Source organism: Hypomesus transpacificus, unplaced genomic scaffold, assembly GCF_021917145.1.
Source record: "Hypomesus transpacificus isolate Combined female unplaced genomic scaffold, fHypTra1 scaffold_42, whole genome shotgun sequence".
Classification (NCBI taxonomy): domain Eukaryota; kingdom Metazoa; phylum Chordata; class Actinopteri; order Osmeriformes; family Osmeridae; genus Hypomesus; species Hypomesus transpacificus.
In genome coordinates this window covers 1055569-1073099 of record NW_025813938.1, presented here as the reverse complement: position 1 = coordinate 1073099, position 17531 = coordinate 1055569, and the positions used below count along the sequence as shown (strand labels likewise).

General features: G+C 54.3%; 1 protein-coding gene across 1 annotated transcript in view; it reads left to right on the top strand.

The window, feature by feature from the left end:
• arl15a (ADP-ribosylation factor-like 15a) overlaps positions 1 to 17531 on the top strand; it is a 32100-nt gene that overhangs the window by 8568 nt on the left and 6001 nt on the right. Inside the window, exon 2 of the mRNA XM_047016598.1 lies at positions 16692 to 16868. Coding sequence (XP_046872554.1) covers positions 16692 to 16868 — 177 coding nt within the window. The remainder of the gene's footprint in view (positions 1 to 16691; positions 16869 to 17531) is intronic.

The window sequence follows — 17531 nt, the reverse complement described above, 5'->3', positions numbered from 1 at the left end:
GCTTGCGTGGTGTGTGTGTGTGTTTGTGTGTGTGTGTGTGCGCGCGCTAACAGGGGTCAGTAGTTGATCAGAGTTTGACATGGAGGGATGCTCCTACAAAGGACCCCAGAGCGTGTGATAATGAATGACTGTTGGCGTTCCTTTGAGCTCTCTCATCAGATGGGTGGCAGAGAGGGGCCTGTCATTACCCTCACTGAAACAATGGTGGAATTTCACTGTCATGCATTTTTGCCTAATTGACTGTTTTGATGCAGTTTTTTGTGTTTTTTTTGCGTGGGGCGTGGGCAGAGTAGGGGGGTGTCCTCCCTCCTCATTCGCTCGCCCCTTCATCGGTTAGGGGAACAGCGTGGTGTTTGTCAGCTGTACGTTCAGGATGCTGCTGTGAGGGGGACAACAGGCGCCTGAGGCCCCCGGGCGGCTGCTTCCAGAGCCGCCGTACAAACACAGATACACTCCGACAGGAAGTGGAGAAAGAGAGGGAAAACCGTGAAATAAATATGAGGGGCGTCCCAGCTGTGCTGTGCTGTGTGTGTGTGTGTGATGGGGGATGTTTTGTGCGGGGTAGCGGTGAAGGCTGAGAGAGAGGACGTCTGGAACATGAAGAGGGGCTCTCCGCTCATTTGCATAATTAACTGTTGGCGCTAACTGTGCTTAATGAAGGCCTATTGAAGTCTCTGACCCTCTTTTACTCTGCCAGGCAACGAGCTGACACAAAGTCCCCCCACAGGCAAAGGTTAAAACAATGTGTCTGGTTAACTTCCGACGAACATGCCGGTCCGCCCCAGAGTCCCGCGGTTCGGCGCTCAATGGCGAAGGCGACGGCTACGGAACGACCTGCGATTTCCTCAAAGGCCCTGAAGGTCGACCAGATGTGTTGCTTGGTGTCCTGTCTCTCAACGAAGTTCGTTTGTTTGCGCTGGAACGCTCAGTCAGGCATAATAGGCAGGCGGATGTGGAAATGGACACTGTCATGTCCATTTCCTAGTGAACTAGTATTACATATCGTTTATCTGGGCCATGTGATGTATTCTGGAGATTGCTTTTTCTTCAGGGAAATACAAATATTTGCCTGACCGCCGAATGTTGGCCTGCTCTGGGGTCGTGTGAGGATGGGGTCGATGAGGAAAGCGAAGTGTGAACGATAGGAATCGAAACCAGTTTGAAAGTGTGCCCCGGCACAGCCCCTGCTGTGAACATGACGCAGCCTACTGAGGGTGTCCTCTCAGAGACGTCAAGTGGTCGTGCATCAGAGGGGGAGATCGCTCGCTTTTCATCTTTAATAAAAACAAACAGACCGAGGGAGACCTCATTCCCAGCTGGATCCCAACATGACTTCACCGCTTCATGAATCTGAAAGTCTTTTCAGATGGAAGGTTGACGTCAGAAGAAACAGCCTGCACCATGCCAGGGTTAAAGACAACCACGTCAAAGCCTACGAAACAAACACAAGTGTGGGAGACACTGTGGACATGGTGTGCAGCGCACGCCTGACATTTCATCACCCAGGGAGAGCCTCAGAGAGAGAGACAGGCAGGGTTAGGTTAGGGCTAGGCTAGGGTTAGGGTTAGGCTAGGGTTAGGGTTAGGGTTAGGGTTAGGGTTAGGGTTAGGCTAGGGTTAGCTAACCCTAACAAGTGGAATGTTTGTGAGTGTCAGAATGCTGCGGATGGTGTAAGTGTTTCTGGTCTGATCTGTGTGTTTCCTGGGCGTGGGGTGGGGTGTTTCTGATCTGTGTGTTTCCTGGGCGTGGGGCGGGGTGTTTCTGATCTGTGTGTTTCCTGGGCGTGGGGCGGGGTGTTTCTGGTCTGTGTGTTTCCTGGGCGTGGGGCATGGTGTTTCTGATCTGTGTGTTTCATGGTCGTGGGGCGGGGTGTTTCTGGTCTGTGTGTTTCCTGGGCGTGGGGCGGGGTGTTTCTGGTCTGTGTGTTTCCTGAGCGTGGGGCGGGGTGTTTCTGGTCTGATCAGTGTGTTTCCTGGGCGTGGGGCGGGGTGTTTCTGGTCTGTTTGTTTCCTGGGCGTGGGGCGGGGTGTTTCTGATCTGTGTGTTTCCTGGGCGTGGGGCGGGGTGTTTCTGATCTGTGTGTTTCCTGGGCGTGGGGCGTGGTGTTTCTGATCTGTGTGTTTCATGGTCGTGGGGCGGGGTGTTTCTGGTCTGTGTGTTTCCTGGGCGTGGGGCGGGGTGTTTCTGGTCTGTGTGTTTCCTGAGCGTGGGGCGGGGTGTTTCTGGTCTGTGTGTTTCCTGAGCGTGGGGCGGGGTGTTTCTGGTCTGATCAGTGTGTTTCCTGGGCGTGGGGCGGGGTGTTTCTGGTCTGTTTGTTTCCTGGGCGTGGGGCAGGGTGTTTCTGGTCTGTGTGTTTCCTGGGCGTGGGGCGGGGTGTTTCTGGTCTGATCAGTGTGTTTCCTGGGCGTGGGGCGTGGTGTTTCTGGTCTGATCAGTGTGTTTCCTGCGCGTGGGGCGTGGTGTTTCTGGTCTGATCAGTGTGTTTCCTGGGCGTGGGGCGGGGTGTTTCTGGTCTGATCAGTGTGTTTCCTGGGCGTGGGGCGTGGTGTTTCTGGTCTGATCAGTGTGTTTCCTGGGCGTGGGGCGTGGTGTTTCTGGTCTGATCAGTGTGTTTCCTGGGCGTGGGGCGTGGTGTTTCTGGTCTGATCAGTGTGTTTCCTGGGCGTGGGGCGGGGTGTTTCTGGTCTGATCAGTGTGTTTCCTGGGCGTGGGGCGGGGTGTTTCTGGTCTGTGTGTTTCCTGGGCGTGGGGCGGGGTGTTTCTGGTCTGATCAGTGTGTTTCCTGGGCGTGGGGCGGGGTGTTTCTGGTCTGTGTGTTTCCTAGGCGTGGGGCGGGGTGTTTCTGGTCTGATCAGTGTGTTTCCTGGGCGTGGGGCGGGGTGTTTCTGGTCTGATCAGTGTGTTTCCTGGGTGTGGGGCGGGGTGTTTCTGGTCTGATCAGTGTGTTTCCTGGGCGTGGGGCGGGGTGTTTCTGGTCTGATCAGTGTGTTTCCTGGGCGTGGGGCGGGGTGTTTCTGGTCTGATCAGTGTGTTTCCTGGCCGTGGGGCGGGGTGTTTCTGGTCTGATCAGTGTGTTTCCTGGGCGTGGGGCGGGGTGTTTCTGGTCTGATCAGTGTGTTTCCTGGGCGTGGGGCGGGGTGTTTCTGGTCTGTGTGTTTCCTGGGCGTGGGGCGGTGGGGGTGTTCAGAATGGAGGTGTTACAGGAGGGGGGGTCCAAGGGTCTAAACGGAACAAAACTACAGTCCTCAAATAACAGCCCAGGGTGCACCTGCTCACTGAGGGTGTGGCACACACACACACACCCCAGTCTCCCAGGCTGTGAACCCTTGGAGCAGCTTGGTCAATGGGCTCATTCAGGAGCCCTTCTGGAACTCTCCGGGTGTGAGACAAGGGCTTGTCTGTCGCCGAGGTGAGCAGAGTTTTGTTGTGGTGTTGCCATCATCGTAATCATGAAAACAAGACCGGCGCTTTGTGTGTGTGTGCGTGTGTGTGTGCGTGTGTGTGTGTGTGCCTCGGAAGCAACTTGAGACTCTTCTCAACATGCACCGCTGTGATTAAGTTAAGGTTTAATACTCCTGCTGTGACCTGACATTGAACGCCAGCGATCCTTTCCAAGTTCACTGCCAGCTGTCCCTGCTGGACAGCAGTGGGCATGAGCAGCTCTGCTGGGCAGACAGGAGGTCTGGGATTGAGGTGAGGCCAGACACCACCAGAATCCGATACAAAGAGAGGAAAACCATCTCTTTCATCTCTTATCCAGGAGCCTTCAGCTCCAGGAGGACTGGGTGGTCACCCGGGGCAGGGTCTTGTTGCTTGACCCTGGAACACGAAGCGTACAAATGCTTCTTGTTTGGGGCTTCTTGTTAATAAGCTGGTCTGAACGGTGGTTGTCCTGGAGGGTGGAACAGCTCAGAGGGCGGACAGGGAGGATGTGGTGGAAAGGTCAGGGTGATGTGATGTGTGCAGGACTGAATGTTCTGGAGAGCCTCGTCTGTACCTCCATGATTGTCTGAAAGAATTTAGATTTTGTGATCGTGCTACATAAACTGAATTCCACCTCAAAAGGAATTCTGATGAACAAAATTACATCACTTAAACGTTTTTAAGTGATTACTCTCATGACGTAGCAATGGCCTGAGAACACACAGGGTTCAAAAACAGTTGATGAATGTAACTGGAGGCTGGTAAGATGAGGATAGATCCTCATTAGCTACTGACGATGCAGTCATTAGTCCTCCTAGCCAGCCTCCACCGCTCCTGCTGCTGTGGTGAGTTCCACCTGACTCTCCTGATGGCTCCCAGATTGACAGCTGTCTTACTTTAGTCTAGTCAGTTCTCCAGGGTTCCAACGCCTGTCTTATCGACAATCTTTCTCTATTCGACCCGCATCGATAAACGTCATGAACCTCTCTTTACTCCTCTGTTTCTGTCCGAGCCGTACGAGAAAACCTCAGACAGGTCTGTTCATCGCTGGTCCGATTCCCTCCTATTCTACCTTTTTTGTTTGGTTTTTACTCTGTCAATAATTCATCGCAAACTGCCATTCCCCATGACCCGGGCTCTCTGTGTTGATCTGGGGTCGTCGGGGACGACCGTGAGCGATCAGCGCGGCCCCCGGCGGGTTCCGTGGGACGTGAGCGATAGTCGGCAGCGTTCAGGAAATCAAAGCTCTGTCCGTCCTCTGTGAGGATTCATTAGCATTGTAAAGGCTTCTCCTGTGTGTCCGCCCACAGTCTGGAACTGTGGCCCTGCGCACAATGTAGAAAAACAGATTTATCGTTAGTTTCAGTAGGCCTCCATCTTTTTATTTGTCTCGTTCAGAGCCTGGAGACAGACTGAGGGAGGGAGGTCTCACAGAAAAATACTTTATCTCCCTTGGGGGAAAGGGAATGTTTTGATCACATTTTTGTGTTTTTGTCATAAACGTTCCCCATCTTTCAGTACATAAAAACATCTGATAAGTGATGAGTGGAGGGGGGGCGAGTACAACCCCTCTACCCCTTCGGCCCCCCCCCCCCCACCTTTTAATGTCTGTGAGATGGGGTGCCCCCCGCTCTTCTCGGCCCTCACACATTCGTTTCAGGGCCTTCAAAAGGAGGCCCCTTCAGCTTTGATCCTCCAGATCCAAACTGAAAAACATCTCTGGGTCCCGCTCCGCGCCCGGGCAGCACTCTGCTGCTCCGCTGCTCCACCGCCGTATGCTAATAGGCCCCGGCTAATCACCCTTCCCAATTACAAGATTTATACTCCTCCGAGGCGCCTGTGACGCCCCCCTCCTCCCTGTCCTCCGCTCAGGGCCCCCTATCACCGCCGGAGCCCCCTGTGGAGCGAAGGGACCCTCTGTCTGGGAGCACAGCTGCCCTCCACCCCTCTATCCCTCTATCCCTCCACCCCTCTATCCCTCTATCCCTCCACCCCTCTATCCCTCTATCCCTCCACCCCTCTATCCCTCTATCCCTCCACCCCTCTAACCCTCCACCCCTCTATCCCTCTAACCCTCCACCCCTCTATCCCTCTAACCCTCCACCCCTCTATCCCTCTAACCCTCCACCCCTCTATCCCTCTAACCCTCCACCCCTCTATCCCTCTATTCCTCCACCCCTCTATCTCTCTATCCCTCCACCCCTCTATTCCTCCACCCCTCTAACCCTCCACCCCTCTATCCCTCTAACCCTCCACCTCTCTATCCCTCTAACCCTCCACCCCTCTAACCCTCTAACCCTCCACCCCTCTAACCCTCTAACCCTCTAACCCTCCACCCCTCTATCCCTCTATCCCTCCACCCCTCTATCCCTCTAACCCTCCACCCCTCCACCCCTCTATCCCTCTAACCCTCCACCCCTCCATCCCTCCACCCCTCCACCCTTCTATCCCTCTAACCCTCCACCCCTCCATCCCTCCACCCCTCCACCCCTCTATCCCTCTAACCCTCCACCTCTCCATCCCTCCACCCCTCTATCCCTCCACCCCTCTATCCCTCCACCCCTCTATCCCTCTAACCCTCCACCCCTCCACCCCTCTAGCCCTCTAACCCTCCACCCCTCCATCCCTCCACCCCTCCACCCCTCTATCCCTCTATCCCTCCACCTCTCTATCCCTCTAACCCTCCACCCCTCTATCCCTCTAACCCTCCACTCCTCTAACCCTCTAACCCTCCACCCCTCTATCCCTCCACCCCTCTATCCCTCCACCCCTCTATCCCTCTAACCCTCCACCCCTCTATCCCTCTATCCCTCCACCCCTCTATCCCTCCACCCCTCCACCCCTCTATCCCTCCACCCCGCTATCCCTCTATCCCTCCACCCCTCCCTCAGCTTCTTCCCCTCCACCCTTCACCCACCCGTGGATGAATCAAGAAAGCATTCCAGACCTGGGCCTCCTTGCTCCTTCATCTAATGTACTCCTCCAGTCCTGTCCTCAAACGCTCGTCTGTAGACTTCACACAGACTAATGCTTACTCTTGGTGGGGGGGACAGGGGGCCGGGGGGGGGGGGGCACGGGGGGGGCCGGGGGCCGGGGGGGGATGAAGGCCGGGGGGACGGGGGCAGGGGGGTCCTGGCTAGCTGACTGTGGAACCTGCTCTTCAGATCATATTTCTCTCGTCCCCACGGGCAACAGTCTTATCCTGCTCGCTGTAAATCAGGTCTCCCAGTGCTAGACCAGCCACCACCAAACTGCTGTTTCAGACAGTTCCAGCAGGGATCCTGAATGGGCCCATTGACTAATTGTGGAATCTGGTTCCTCCTAAGAATGTTGTTGTCTGGTATGGTTTAGCGCTATGTAAGATGTCCAGGTAGCTGGTGTGTGATTGAGGTGGTAGAGGGATGTTTTAAACCTGAATGAGGGAACTGTAACTATCAAACCACGGCCCTCCTCCTCCGAAGGCTGGAACAGGATTGGCTGGAAATTAGCGGGCCGCTCCAAACTTTGACATTTTACTTTAACTTTTAACATTCCACTGGCACTGAGCTGTCTGTGTTGCTAAACAAACTCTGAGAACCTCGCGAGCTCACACAAGCAGTACAGGGGACAAAACATCTCTTTTTACTGAACATGTTTTTCATCTATTGTACCTTTAAAGATGTGGGTAAAGCTGTGGGGAGAGTCAATCCCAAGACTCAGTTGTTGGATGTCTGTTTCATCTGTTTCGTTCATCTGAAACGAAGACCAACTGAAGCCCTGTGTGTGTGTGTGTGTGTGTGTGTGTGTGTGTGAGAGAGAGAGAACTGTGTGTGTGAGAACTGTGGCGGTGGGCGCTAGATGCGGTGATCTCCAGATGGCAGTGGAACAAACAGGGTGCTGGAGGGAGCTGTCTAGACTGGCCTCTGACCAGACACACACAGCCTCACATCAAATTAGCGTCTGTCACATTTATGGTAATGGTCCTCAACAGCCTTCCTGTCAGTGACATCAAGATTTACAGCATCGACCCCCCTCCCCCCCCCAACTCTTCCAGCCCTCACCATGCAGGGCCACCTCCTCCTCCTACACCTCCTCCTCCTCCTCCTACACCTCCTCCACCTCCTCCTCCTCCTCCACCTCCTCCTCCTCCTACATCTCCCCCTCCTCCTACACCTCCACCTCCTACACCTCCTCCACCACCAGCGCCCACCAGGGTGTCACTCTCTTTTGAAATCTCCCTCTTCTAGACCTGTCTGTCTCCAGCCCCCTCAAGACCTGTCTGTCTCTAGCCCCCTCCAGACCTGTCTGTCTCTAGCCCCCTCCAGACCTGTCTGTCTCTAGCCCCCTCCAGACCTGTCTGTCTCTCTGCCTGCATGCCTGTCTCTCTGCCTGCCTGCCTGCCTGCCTGCCTGCCTGCCTGCCTGCCTGCCTGCCTGTCTCTCTGCCTGCCTGCCTGTCTCTCTGGCTGCCTGCCTGCCTGTCTCTTTGCCTGCCTGCCTGTCTCTCTGCCTGCCTGCCTGTCTCTCTGCCTGCATGCCTGTCTCTCTGCGTGCCTGCCTGTCTCTCTGCCTGCCTGCCTGTCCGTCTCTCTGCCTGCCTGTCTGTCTCTCTGCCTGCCTGCCTGTCTGTCTCTCTGCCTGCCTGCCTGTCTCTCTGCCTGCCTGCCTGTCTCTCTGCCTGCCTGTCTGTCTCTCTGCCTGCCTGCCTGTCTGTCTCTCTGCCTGCCTGTCTGTCTCTCTGCCTGCCTGCCTGTCTCTCTGCCTGCCTGCCTGTCTGTCTCTCTGCCTGCCTGCCTGTCTGTCTCTCTGCCAGCCTGACAGGTCATCAGGCCTGGTGCACATCACCGTGACAACAACATCTCAACAGCCATAGATGGGGTCACTGCTTTGTGGTCTTTTGTTAAAAGTTTTCATATACAGCTTTAGGCCCTAAAGTTTGTTGTTTTTTCAGTCCCTGTAATGAATGGAGCCCTATCATTCTGTTGCAATTGGGAAACAATTGTAGTATAACTAGCAACACACATCACATGCGGCCACCTCCTGAAGTAAGGGTCTTTTTCAATTTACAGAGTTTTATTGTACTTAGACCCTGAAACTGCTCTCCCACGGGCTGTTAAAATTCCATTCCACATATTGTGTTTGGAGCTCAGCTCTACTGGAATGTCGTACTGTTGTGTTCTTGGATGTTGTGGTGTTTTTCCGGGGGGAGCTAGGGGGAGCAGTCATCACTGTGTTGGGTAGTGAGGGGGGAGCTAGGGGGAGCAGTCATCACTGTGTTGGGTAGTGAGGGGGGAGCTAGGGGGAGCAGTCATCACTGTGTTGGGTAGTGAGGGGGGAGCTAGGGGGAGCAGTCATCACTGTGTTGGGTAGTGAGGGGGGAGCTAGGGGGAGCAGTCATCACTGTGTTGGGTAGTGAGGGGGGAGCTAGGGGGAGCAGTCATCACTGTGTTGGGTAGTGAGGGGGGAGCTAGGGGGAGCAGTCATCACTGTGTTGGGTAGTGAGGGGGGAGGATTGTCTCTCTCAGAGCCCTCAGGGTCGATCTCTCCTGCTACAGAGCTGGGGAAAGGAAGAAGAGAGGAACGGAGTGAAAGTGGGGTGTGTGTGTGTGTGTGTACAGTGTGTGTTCTGTATAGTGTGTGTGTGTGTGTTCTGTATAGTGTGTGTGTGTGTGTTCTGTATAGTGTGTGTGTGTTCTGTATAGTGTGTGTGTGTTCTGTATAGTGTGTGTTCTGTATAGTGTGTGTGTGTTCTGTATAGTGTGTGTTCTGTATAGTGTGTGTGTGTGTTCTGTATAGTGTGTGTGTGTGTTCTGTATAGTGTGTGTTCTGCATAGTGTGTGTGTGTGTTCTGTATAGTGTGTGTTCTGCATAGTGTGTGTGTGTGTGTGAAGGGTCAGTAGCCGGCGTGGGGTTCTGATTGGTTTTTGTTGTTCCCGCTCTCTAATCTCACGACCGACACAATGGAGTGTTGTTGTGTCTGCTTAAGCAGTCCCGCTCTGTTTCCCCAGACAGGTACCAGCAGACAGGGTCACCCTGAGAAGCACTTTCTGGAGGGGCAGCAGGGCTGTCTGCTGGATCAGAGGTACACAGAATCCACTCCAGTCAACAAGCACCGGACTGAGAACAACCCTACACAACGGTCCACTGTTCTGCCCATGTGTGTGTCCCTGTGTCTCCCTGTGTGTGTCCCTGTGTGTGTCCCTGTGTGTGTCCCTGTGTGTGTCCCTGTGTGTCCCTGTGTGTGTCCCTGTGTGTCCCTGTGTGTGTCCCTGTGTGTCCCTGTGTGTATCCCTGTGTCTCCCTGTGTGTGTCCCTGTGTCTCCCTGTGTGTGTCCCTGTGTGTCCCTGTGTGTATCCCTGTGTGTGTCCGTGTCTCCCTGTGTCTCCCTGTGTGTCCCTCTGTGTCCCTGTGTGTGTGGGAACTATTTCTGATTTGTGAGTACTGAACGGCACCTGTTTAGTGTCTGTAGTCAGCCATCTTGTTCAGGGTGCAGTGAATCTTGTTTTGTCTCGGGCTGAAACTCTCCCCTCAACACTCAGACAGACACCACCGTTAGCTTGTTGCTTTTAAGATATTTGGGCATTTGTTCATGCTTTATTGGACAGTTTGTGTGACAGGAAAGGCAGGTAGAGAGAGGAAGACATGCAGTAAAGGGGCCAGGCTGGATTCGAACCCGGTCCGCTGTGGTAAGACCTCAGCCTACACGGTACGCTCAGTTATCTGGTGAGCTAGCGGGGCGCTCCCTGTTTGGCTGTTTTCCAAGCCAGTCAGGCGTGACAGTGTTGTCCCTGCCTCCCGTCCTCCCCTGCCTCCCGTCCTCCCCTGCCTCCCATCCTCCCCTGCCTCTCATCCCACCCTTCTGAGGACCTGGTCTGGAGGGAGAGGAGCCTGTTACCCTCCTGTTACCCTCCTGTTACCCTCCTGTTACCCTCCTGGGCGAGAGCGCTGTGTTGTTGAGACAACATGAAAGGGAGAGTTAGGAGGAGGCGGGGTCTGGGTTTCCACGGCAGCAGCTGAAGGTTTGGGGCGAGCATCACGTCTCTCTCACCCTGTAACGAGAGCGGCATGTGGACCCCCTCGCTCCCTCCCCTCCCCTCCCCCTCCCCCTACTCACTGTACGGGGCCTGGTCCCCTCAGCTCCTCCCCCATAGCCTGGGAGCTGCAACAACAACAACAAGAGAAGGGGGTGTGGGGGGGGTGGAAAAGATGAATGAGGATGAATGAATGTGCTTGTACACCTCCCTCCCTCACAGACCCCAGGGCCCTCCCTCCCTCCCCCTCCCTCCCTCCCCCTCCCTCTCTCCCTCACCCTCCCTCCCCCTCCCTCCCTCCCCCTCCCTCCCTTCCCCTCCCTCTCTCCCTCACCCTCCCTCCCCCTCCCTCCCTCCCCCACCCTCCCTCCCCCTCCCTCCCTCCCCCTCCCTCTCTCCCTCACCCTCCCTCCCCCTCCCTCCCTCCCCCACCCTCCCTCCCCCACCCTCCCTCCCCCACCCTTCCTCTCAGACCCTGTTTGCCTCCTTACACCCCCTCCCTGCATCCCTGTGTGTGTGTTAGAGTTGTGTTACACGCATATCCGTTCACGCCCGCTTGTCCACCGGGACACCCATATAGAGTACTGTCACTGCTGAAAGGTCAGGAGTAAGCCCTGCCCACACACACACACGCACACACACACACACACACTCTACCCCCAGGAGTTGTCTGGAAAATAAAAAGGGTGTTAGTTCATCCCTGTCCTCGTGTCCGTCTGTCTCTCTCTCTCTCTCTCTCTCTCTCTCTCTCTTTCTCTCTCGATGCAGTGTCTTTGATGGTGTGTGATGGTGTGTGTGTCTGCATGTCACGGGTCTTTGTGGCGTGAGCACAGAGGTGTTCTCCAGAGTGCTTGTTGCTCCACACCTGCATCCACACATCGCACTGTTGTTAGCCATGCTGTCCACATTAACAAGCTGTTAGCCATGCTGGCCACATTAGCAAGCTGTTTAATAAGTCCAGATATGTAGTGGGTCTGTGCTGTGGTAGGAGGGCTAATGAGACAGACTGTGAGAGCACAAACACTCTGTCTTGCAGCGATATGATACTACCACTCAGATAAACCTGTCACACAACCTGAGCCGTGCCATACAATTAGGGCATAGTTCAATGTTTAATTTTTTTTATAAGAAGGACAAGAATAATGCACTTTAATTATAGTACTATACTACAGGTTTAATCAAAAAATTATAAATGATCTAGCACTAAAAATTTAGAGAAAAATGTAGCGCAAGAGTAAGAATGATGTTCCACTGACACAATACTTCCATAGTGAGAGCGCGGGGCTGCGGGGCTGGGGGGCTGGGGGGCTGCGGGGCAGGGGGGCTGCGGGGCTGGGGGGCTACGGGGCTGGGGGGCTGCGGGGCTGGGGGGCTACGGGGCTGGGGGGCTGGGGGGCTGCGGGGCAGGGGGGCTGGGGGGCTGGTGCGTGTGGCTGGTACTGGCCTGCCATGAAGGGAAGTCTGGTGTTAATGGAGCACCAGAGAATCTGGCTGAGCTGTGGAGCTGACTACCATGCCTGACTCCTCCTCACCCCTCCTCACCCCTCCAACTCTGCTCCTCTCTCCTCCCTTCCCTTCCTTCCCTCCTCTCTTCTCACCCTTTCCTCTTCCTCTCACCTCCCTCCTCTTTCTCTCACCTCCCTCCTCTCCTCTCATCTCCCTCCTCTCCTCTCACCTCCCTCCTCTTCCTCTCACCTCCCTCCTCTCACCTCCCTCCTCTCCTGTCATCTCCCTCCTCTCACCTCCCTCCACTTCCTCTCACCTCCCTCCTCTTCCTCTCACCTCCCTCCACTTCCTCTCACCTCCCTCCTCTTCCTTTTCCCCTTCCTCTCACCTCCCTCCACTTCCTCTCACCTCCCTCCACTTCCTCTCACCTCCCTCCTCTTCCTCTTCCCCTTCCTCTCACCTCCCTCCACTTCCTCTCACCTCCCTCCACTTCCTCTCACCTCCCTCCTCTTCCTCTCACCTCCCTCCACTTCCTCTCACCTCCCTCCTCTTCCTCTCACCTCCCTCCTTTTCCTCTCACCTCCCTCCTCTCCTCTCATCTCCCTCCTCTTCCTCCCTCCTCTCCTCTCACCTCCCTCCTCTTCCTCTCACCTCCTCTCCTCCCCCCTCCCTCCTCTCCTCCCCCCTCCCTACTCTGGGCCTGGCCAGTGGCCAGCAGACCAGATGACATCACCCTGTTGATGTCCTGGCATCTTTTTCAGATGGAGGGTTTGGGAGGGCTTTCTCTCCCTCCTCCTCCTGTCAGGCAGGTTTTCAGGAGCCGTCTCATCTGGGAGTGCAGCCTGGCCGTGTCAAGCCTGGTATTTATACTTCAGGAGAGCTCCACATTTACATAAAACCTTGGCTAATCAGCTTTCACAACAACGGTGAGGTAATGTCTGGGAGCGCCCCTCAGAGCTGCACAATTAAAACGTGTCCAATCTAATAAGAGCCAGTCAATCAGTAGAACATCTAGACCCATCAGCTTTTATGGAAGTATGGAAGTGTTGCCAAGAGCGTCCAAGGTTTTATTCAGACTTTTTTACTACTCAAACTATTTCAGAAAGCCTCTAACGGCACAGCACAACATCCTCTAACAGTACAGCACAACAGCCTCTAACAGCACAGCACAACAGCCTCTAACGGCACAGCAGAACAGCCTCTAATGGCACAGCAGAACAGCCTCTAACAGCACAGCAGAACAGCCTCTAACAGCACAGCAGAACAGCCTCTAACAGCACAGCAGAACAGCCTCTAATGGCACAGCAGAACAGCCTCTAACAGCACAACAGCCTCTAACAGCACAGCACAACAGCCTCTAACAGCACAGCACAACAGCCTCTAACAGCCTCTAACGGCACAGCAGAACAGCCTCTAACGGCACAGCAGAACAGCCTCTAACGGCACAGCAGAACAGCCTCTAACGGCACAGCATAACAGCCTCTTATGGCACAGCAGGAGAGCAGAGGCACCTTTAAGCCTTGACAAGATGCTGTAGAGTACAGGTGAGACCAGGTGAATGTCGTTGTGACTCTGACACTGTCAGGTGCTGGCTCTGCATCTTCCGTTCCCCGTGACAACGCCAACCCTATAGGCTGGACCGAGGGAAGGGCTTGGTTGCCTCGGTGATGGGTCCTGAGGATGAGGCTGTCTGGGTCTGTTGTCCTGGCAACACTGTGGATGGTGAAGCTCCAGGGATGACCACAGGGGGTCGAGTTCCAGACTGTTCCGGCTCCCTGGCAGGGGGACTCAGGGATTCTTAGAAGAAGTGTCTGATTGGAGGGAAGGCGTTCTGGAATACCTGGAAAGGAGGGCTGAGGGTTCCAGACACCCCCCTCCTCCTGCTCCTCTTCCTCCGAGCTCTTTGACCAAGCGCCCCTCGTCAATCTCCCTGTCAGCTGGGTCTGGGGGGGTCAGGGGGGGTCAGGGGGGTGCAGGGGGTGCAGGTCCCTTCCTGGGGTCCTCTGGCGGGGGTGCAGAGAGCCAGGAGGCCTGGGGTCAGGCCCTGGATGCCTCTCCAGCAACTGTTGTGAAGTGAGCCCAGATGAGGGTCCCTGGGAAAACACACCTCTGGCTCGGCCCCCTGAAGCACATGTCCAGGTCACTCTGCTCTCCCGCGCTGCCTGGACGGGGACAGGGGGGAGGGGGGCTGGGGGGGGAGGGGGGGGAGAAGGGTTCAGACTTTGAAGCTTGGGAGAGAAGGGAAATGCAGAAGGGTATGTTGATTTTACTTAGAGCCTCCCTCTCCCTCCCTCCCTCTCCCTCCCTCTCCCTCCCTCCCTCTCCCCCTCCCTCCCTCACCAAGACCTCCTCAGAGGTTTCATTGGTCAGCAATTCCTGACCTCAGAGAATTGACAGCTGAAGGGCACATTTCAACCGGCTCCCAGATCTTACACCCGGACCTGAGAGAAGGCTGTGTGTGTGTGAGGAGGGGGGGAGACCAATGACCTCATCAAACCATCAAACCAGCTCTACATGTGTTCTGCTGACACGCGTGTGTTTCAGCTCTGAGGACGCGTGAGAGCGTCGCGTCCTGCTCCTCAGGGCCCGGCGGGGTCACGGTGGGGTCACGGTGGGGTCACAGAGGAGCCGTGGGGTCGGGCTGCTCTGCAGACGCTCTGACCACATTCCCCACATCTCCATCAAACAAGGGCTGAAACCCTGAACATGACCCCAGCAGGCCTCCTCACCTCAGACCTCTGGGCCAGTCTGAGCTGAGCTCCTCTGAAGGAGGAACCCAAACACAATCAGAGAGAGGCTACTTGTATTCGTTGCTCATGTCAGGACAGGAAATGTATTTGAATTCAAACTTTTATAAAAAAATCTATCATTTATGTAGTTTTTTTTACACACCAGAAGGAGAGGAAATGTAGTGGTTTTGACTCTTGCTGTGTTTGGGTGGGCAGTGTGCTGTGTCTAGCCTGTGTTTGGGTGAGCAGTGTGCTGTGTCTAGTCTGTGTTTGGGTGGGCAGTGTGGTGTGTCTGTGTTTGGGTGGGCAGTGTGCTGTGTCTAGTCTGTGTTTGGGTGGGCAGTGTGCTGTGTCTAGTCTGTGTTTGGGTGAGCAGTGTGCTGTGTCTAGTCTGTGTTTGGGTGAGCAGTGTGCTGTGTCTAGTCTGTGTTTGGGTGGGCAGTGTGCTGTGTCTAGTCTGTGTTTGGGTGAGCAGTGTGCTGTGTCTAGGCTGTGTTTGGGTGAGCAGTGTGCTGTGTCTAGCCTGTGTTTGGGTGAGCAGTGTGCTGTGTCTAGCCTGTGTTTGGGTGAGCAGTGTGCTGTGTCTAGCCTGTGTTTGGGTGAGCAGTGTGCTGTGTCTATGCTGTGTTTGGGTGGGCAGTGTGCTGTGTCTAGTCTGTGTTTGGGTGAGCAGTGTGCTGTGTCTAGTCTGTGTTTGGGTGAGCAGTGTGCTGTGTCTAGTCTGTGTTTGGGTGGGCAGTGTGCTGTGTTTGGGTGGGCAGTGTGCTGTGTCTAGTCTGTGTTTGGGTGGGCAGTGTGCTGTGTCTATGCTGTGTTTGGGTGAGCAGTGTGCTGTGTCTAGCCTGTGTTTGGGTGGGCAGTGTGCTGTGTCTAGCCTGCGTCGCGTAATTCAGATGTTTCGGCCTTGGCTTTGACATCTTGTGGCCTTTGATATTTTGCCTGAATTGCAGCTCCACCAATGTCAGACTCGTGTCCAGTCAAGCCCTGATAGACAAAGAGTAATAATAGTTGGTCCTCATTTATAACTTCCAATAGTAACTACAACAAACCAAAAATGTTGAGTGAAAAGCAGTAGGCTGCAGCTTTAGCTTATCAAATCTACCCTTGCTAAATGACATTCTGATAGGCAACTCTTTCACTACTGGCTTTAGGCTCTACAAAAACAAACCAAAACAGAAGTTCCCAGCATTTCACAAACAGTCCAGCCTAGTAACCAACCCACCAGTGAGCAGCGACCATGAGGGCTGTACTGAAGTCTCCCAGACGTGCAGCAACCCCGCGTCCTTCTGGAGGGATTAGGAAGTGTGTGTGGCTGTTTGTGGTGGAGGAGAGGAGGAGGAGAGGAGGAGAGGAGGGAGTGGAAGGGGGAGGAGGAGGAGGAGGAGAAAGATGGAGGCGGAGTAGGAGGAGGAGGAGGGGGTGGGCGGTTGTGTGGAGAGAGAAAAACAGGGGGCCTGTGCTGCCCGGCCAGACTAGTCTGCCTCGCTAATAAAAGAGATCTCTTTTTAGTTCTGGATACTGATCTTTGGACACAAGCTTTAAAGATCTCATTCACGGTTCACACCACATTTACCCCTTAATGTCTCCCAGCAGGACGCCAGTCCCAGGCAGTGATTCATGTAGTGACAGCTCTGCCTGTGGCAGCAGTGAGCCACCAGGCAGGACACCCCACGCAGACAGTCCTGTCTCTGACGCGCGCGCGCACACACACGCAGCGAGGCGCGCTCGCACACTGCCTCGCTCTTTTCTCTCTTTCTTCTTCTCCCTCTTTCTTTCCCCCCCATCTGGCTTTCTTTCTTTCTCTCTCCCCCTTCTCTGTTTTTCAGTTTCATTTCAGGGAGGAAGGATGAACATGTTTCACCAGCTCATTGAGACACCATCAGCACAGTTGATCAGCTGTTTTAACTGCTATGCTGTTTCCGTTTCAAACACTCTTTCAAAAACATAAAACATTTCCACAACCTCAAAATTATGGGTCACACAGGGCGGAAGCAAGGTTTTTTGGTGTTTTAGAAAGAACATGCCCTTCTCTTCAGCTGCAGCATCATGAATATTCATGTGTGTGTGTGTGTTGTTCCTCCAGTGTTTCCGGGCCCTGTGCTGTAAAGGACCACCGGTCCCCAGGCCTGAGTATGATGTGGTGTGTATCGGACTGACGGGGGCGGGGAAGACCAGCCTCCTGTCCCGGCTCTGCAGCGAGGGAAGAGACGGGATCGTCCCCACCACGGGTAAGAGCTACTGTCCTCTCACCGCACCAGGGGTAAGAACTACTGTCAGAGGGAGTCAGATGGCTGAGCGGTGAAGGAGTCGGGCTAGTAATCAGAAGGTTGCTGGATCGATTCCCCGCTGTGCCAAATGACGTTGTGTCTTTGGCACCTCCGGTGTCCCCCTGCGAGGGGGGGCACAGGTCCTCATCTCCTTCCCTGTCCTTGTTTAGTCCTGCTGTTAGTTAGTCAGCAGCACTTCAACTATGGGGGCTACATTTAAAGAAATCCCAATTGTACTGTTGACAGAGATGGCAAAAGTACACACATTCTTCACTCAAGTAGAAGTACAGATACTCATGTTTTACAAACAGATACACACACACACACAGTAAAAGGAGACGAGAGGACTTTTTTCAGAATATTTTTCAAACTTTCAAAACCTTTTTTTCAAACTTGTTTCCGAAAATATCTTTTGGATCTTTTTTCCCCGTTTTTTTGTTTGTTAACTTTTATTTTACACACCCAGTGACAGGAGAGGAGGAATGGAGGAGAGGGGGGAGGAGAACAGAGAAGCATAAAACATTTTACAATAGAGTACAGAAGCGAATAATATTCAAACTTTCAAAACTTCTTTTCGAAAATTGTTTCCAAAAACGATTTATAAAAAATAAAAAATGTTTTCAACTTCTCGTACTGATACTAGAAATATATAGTTG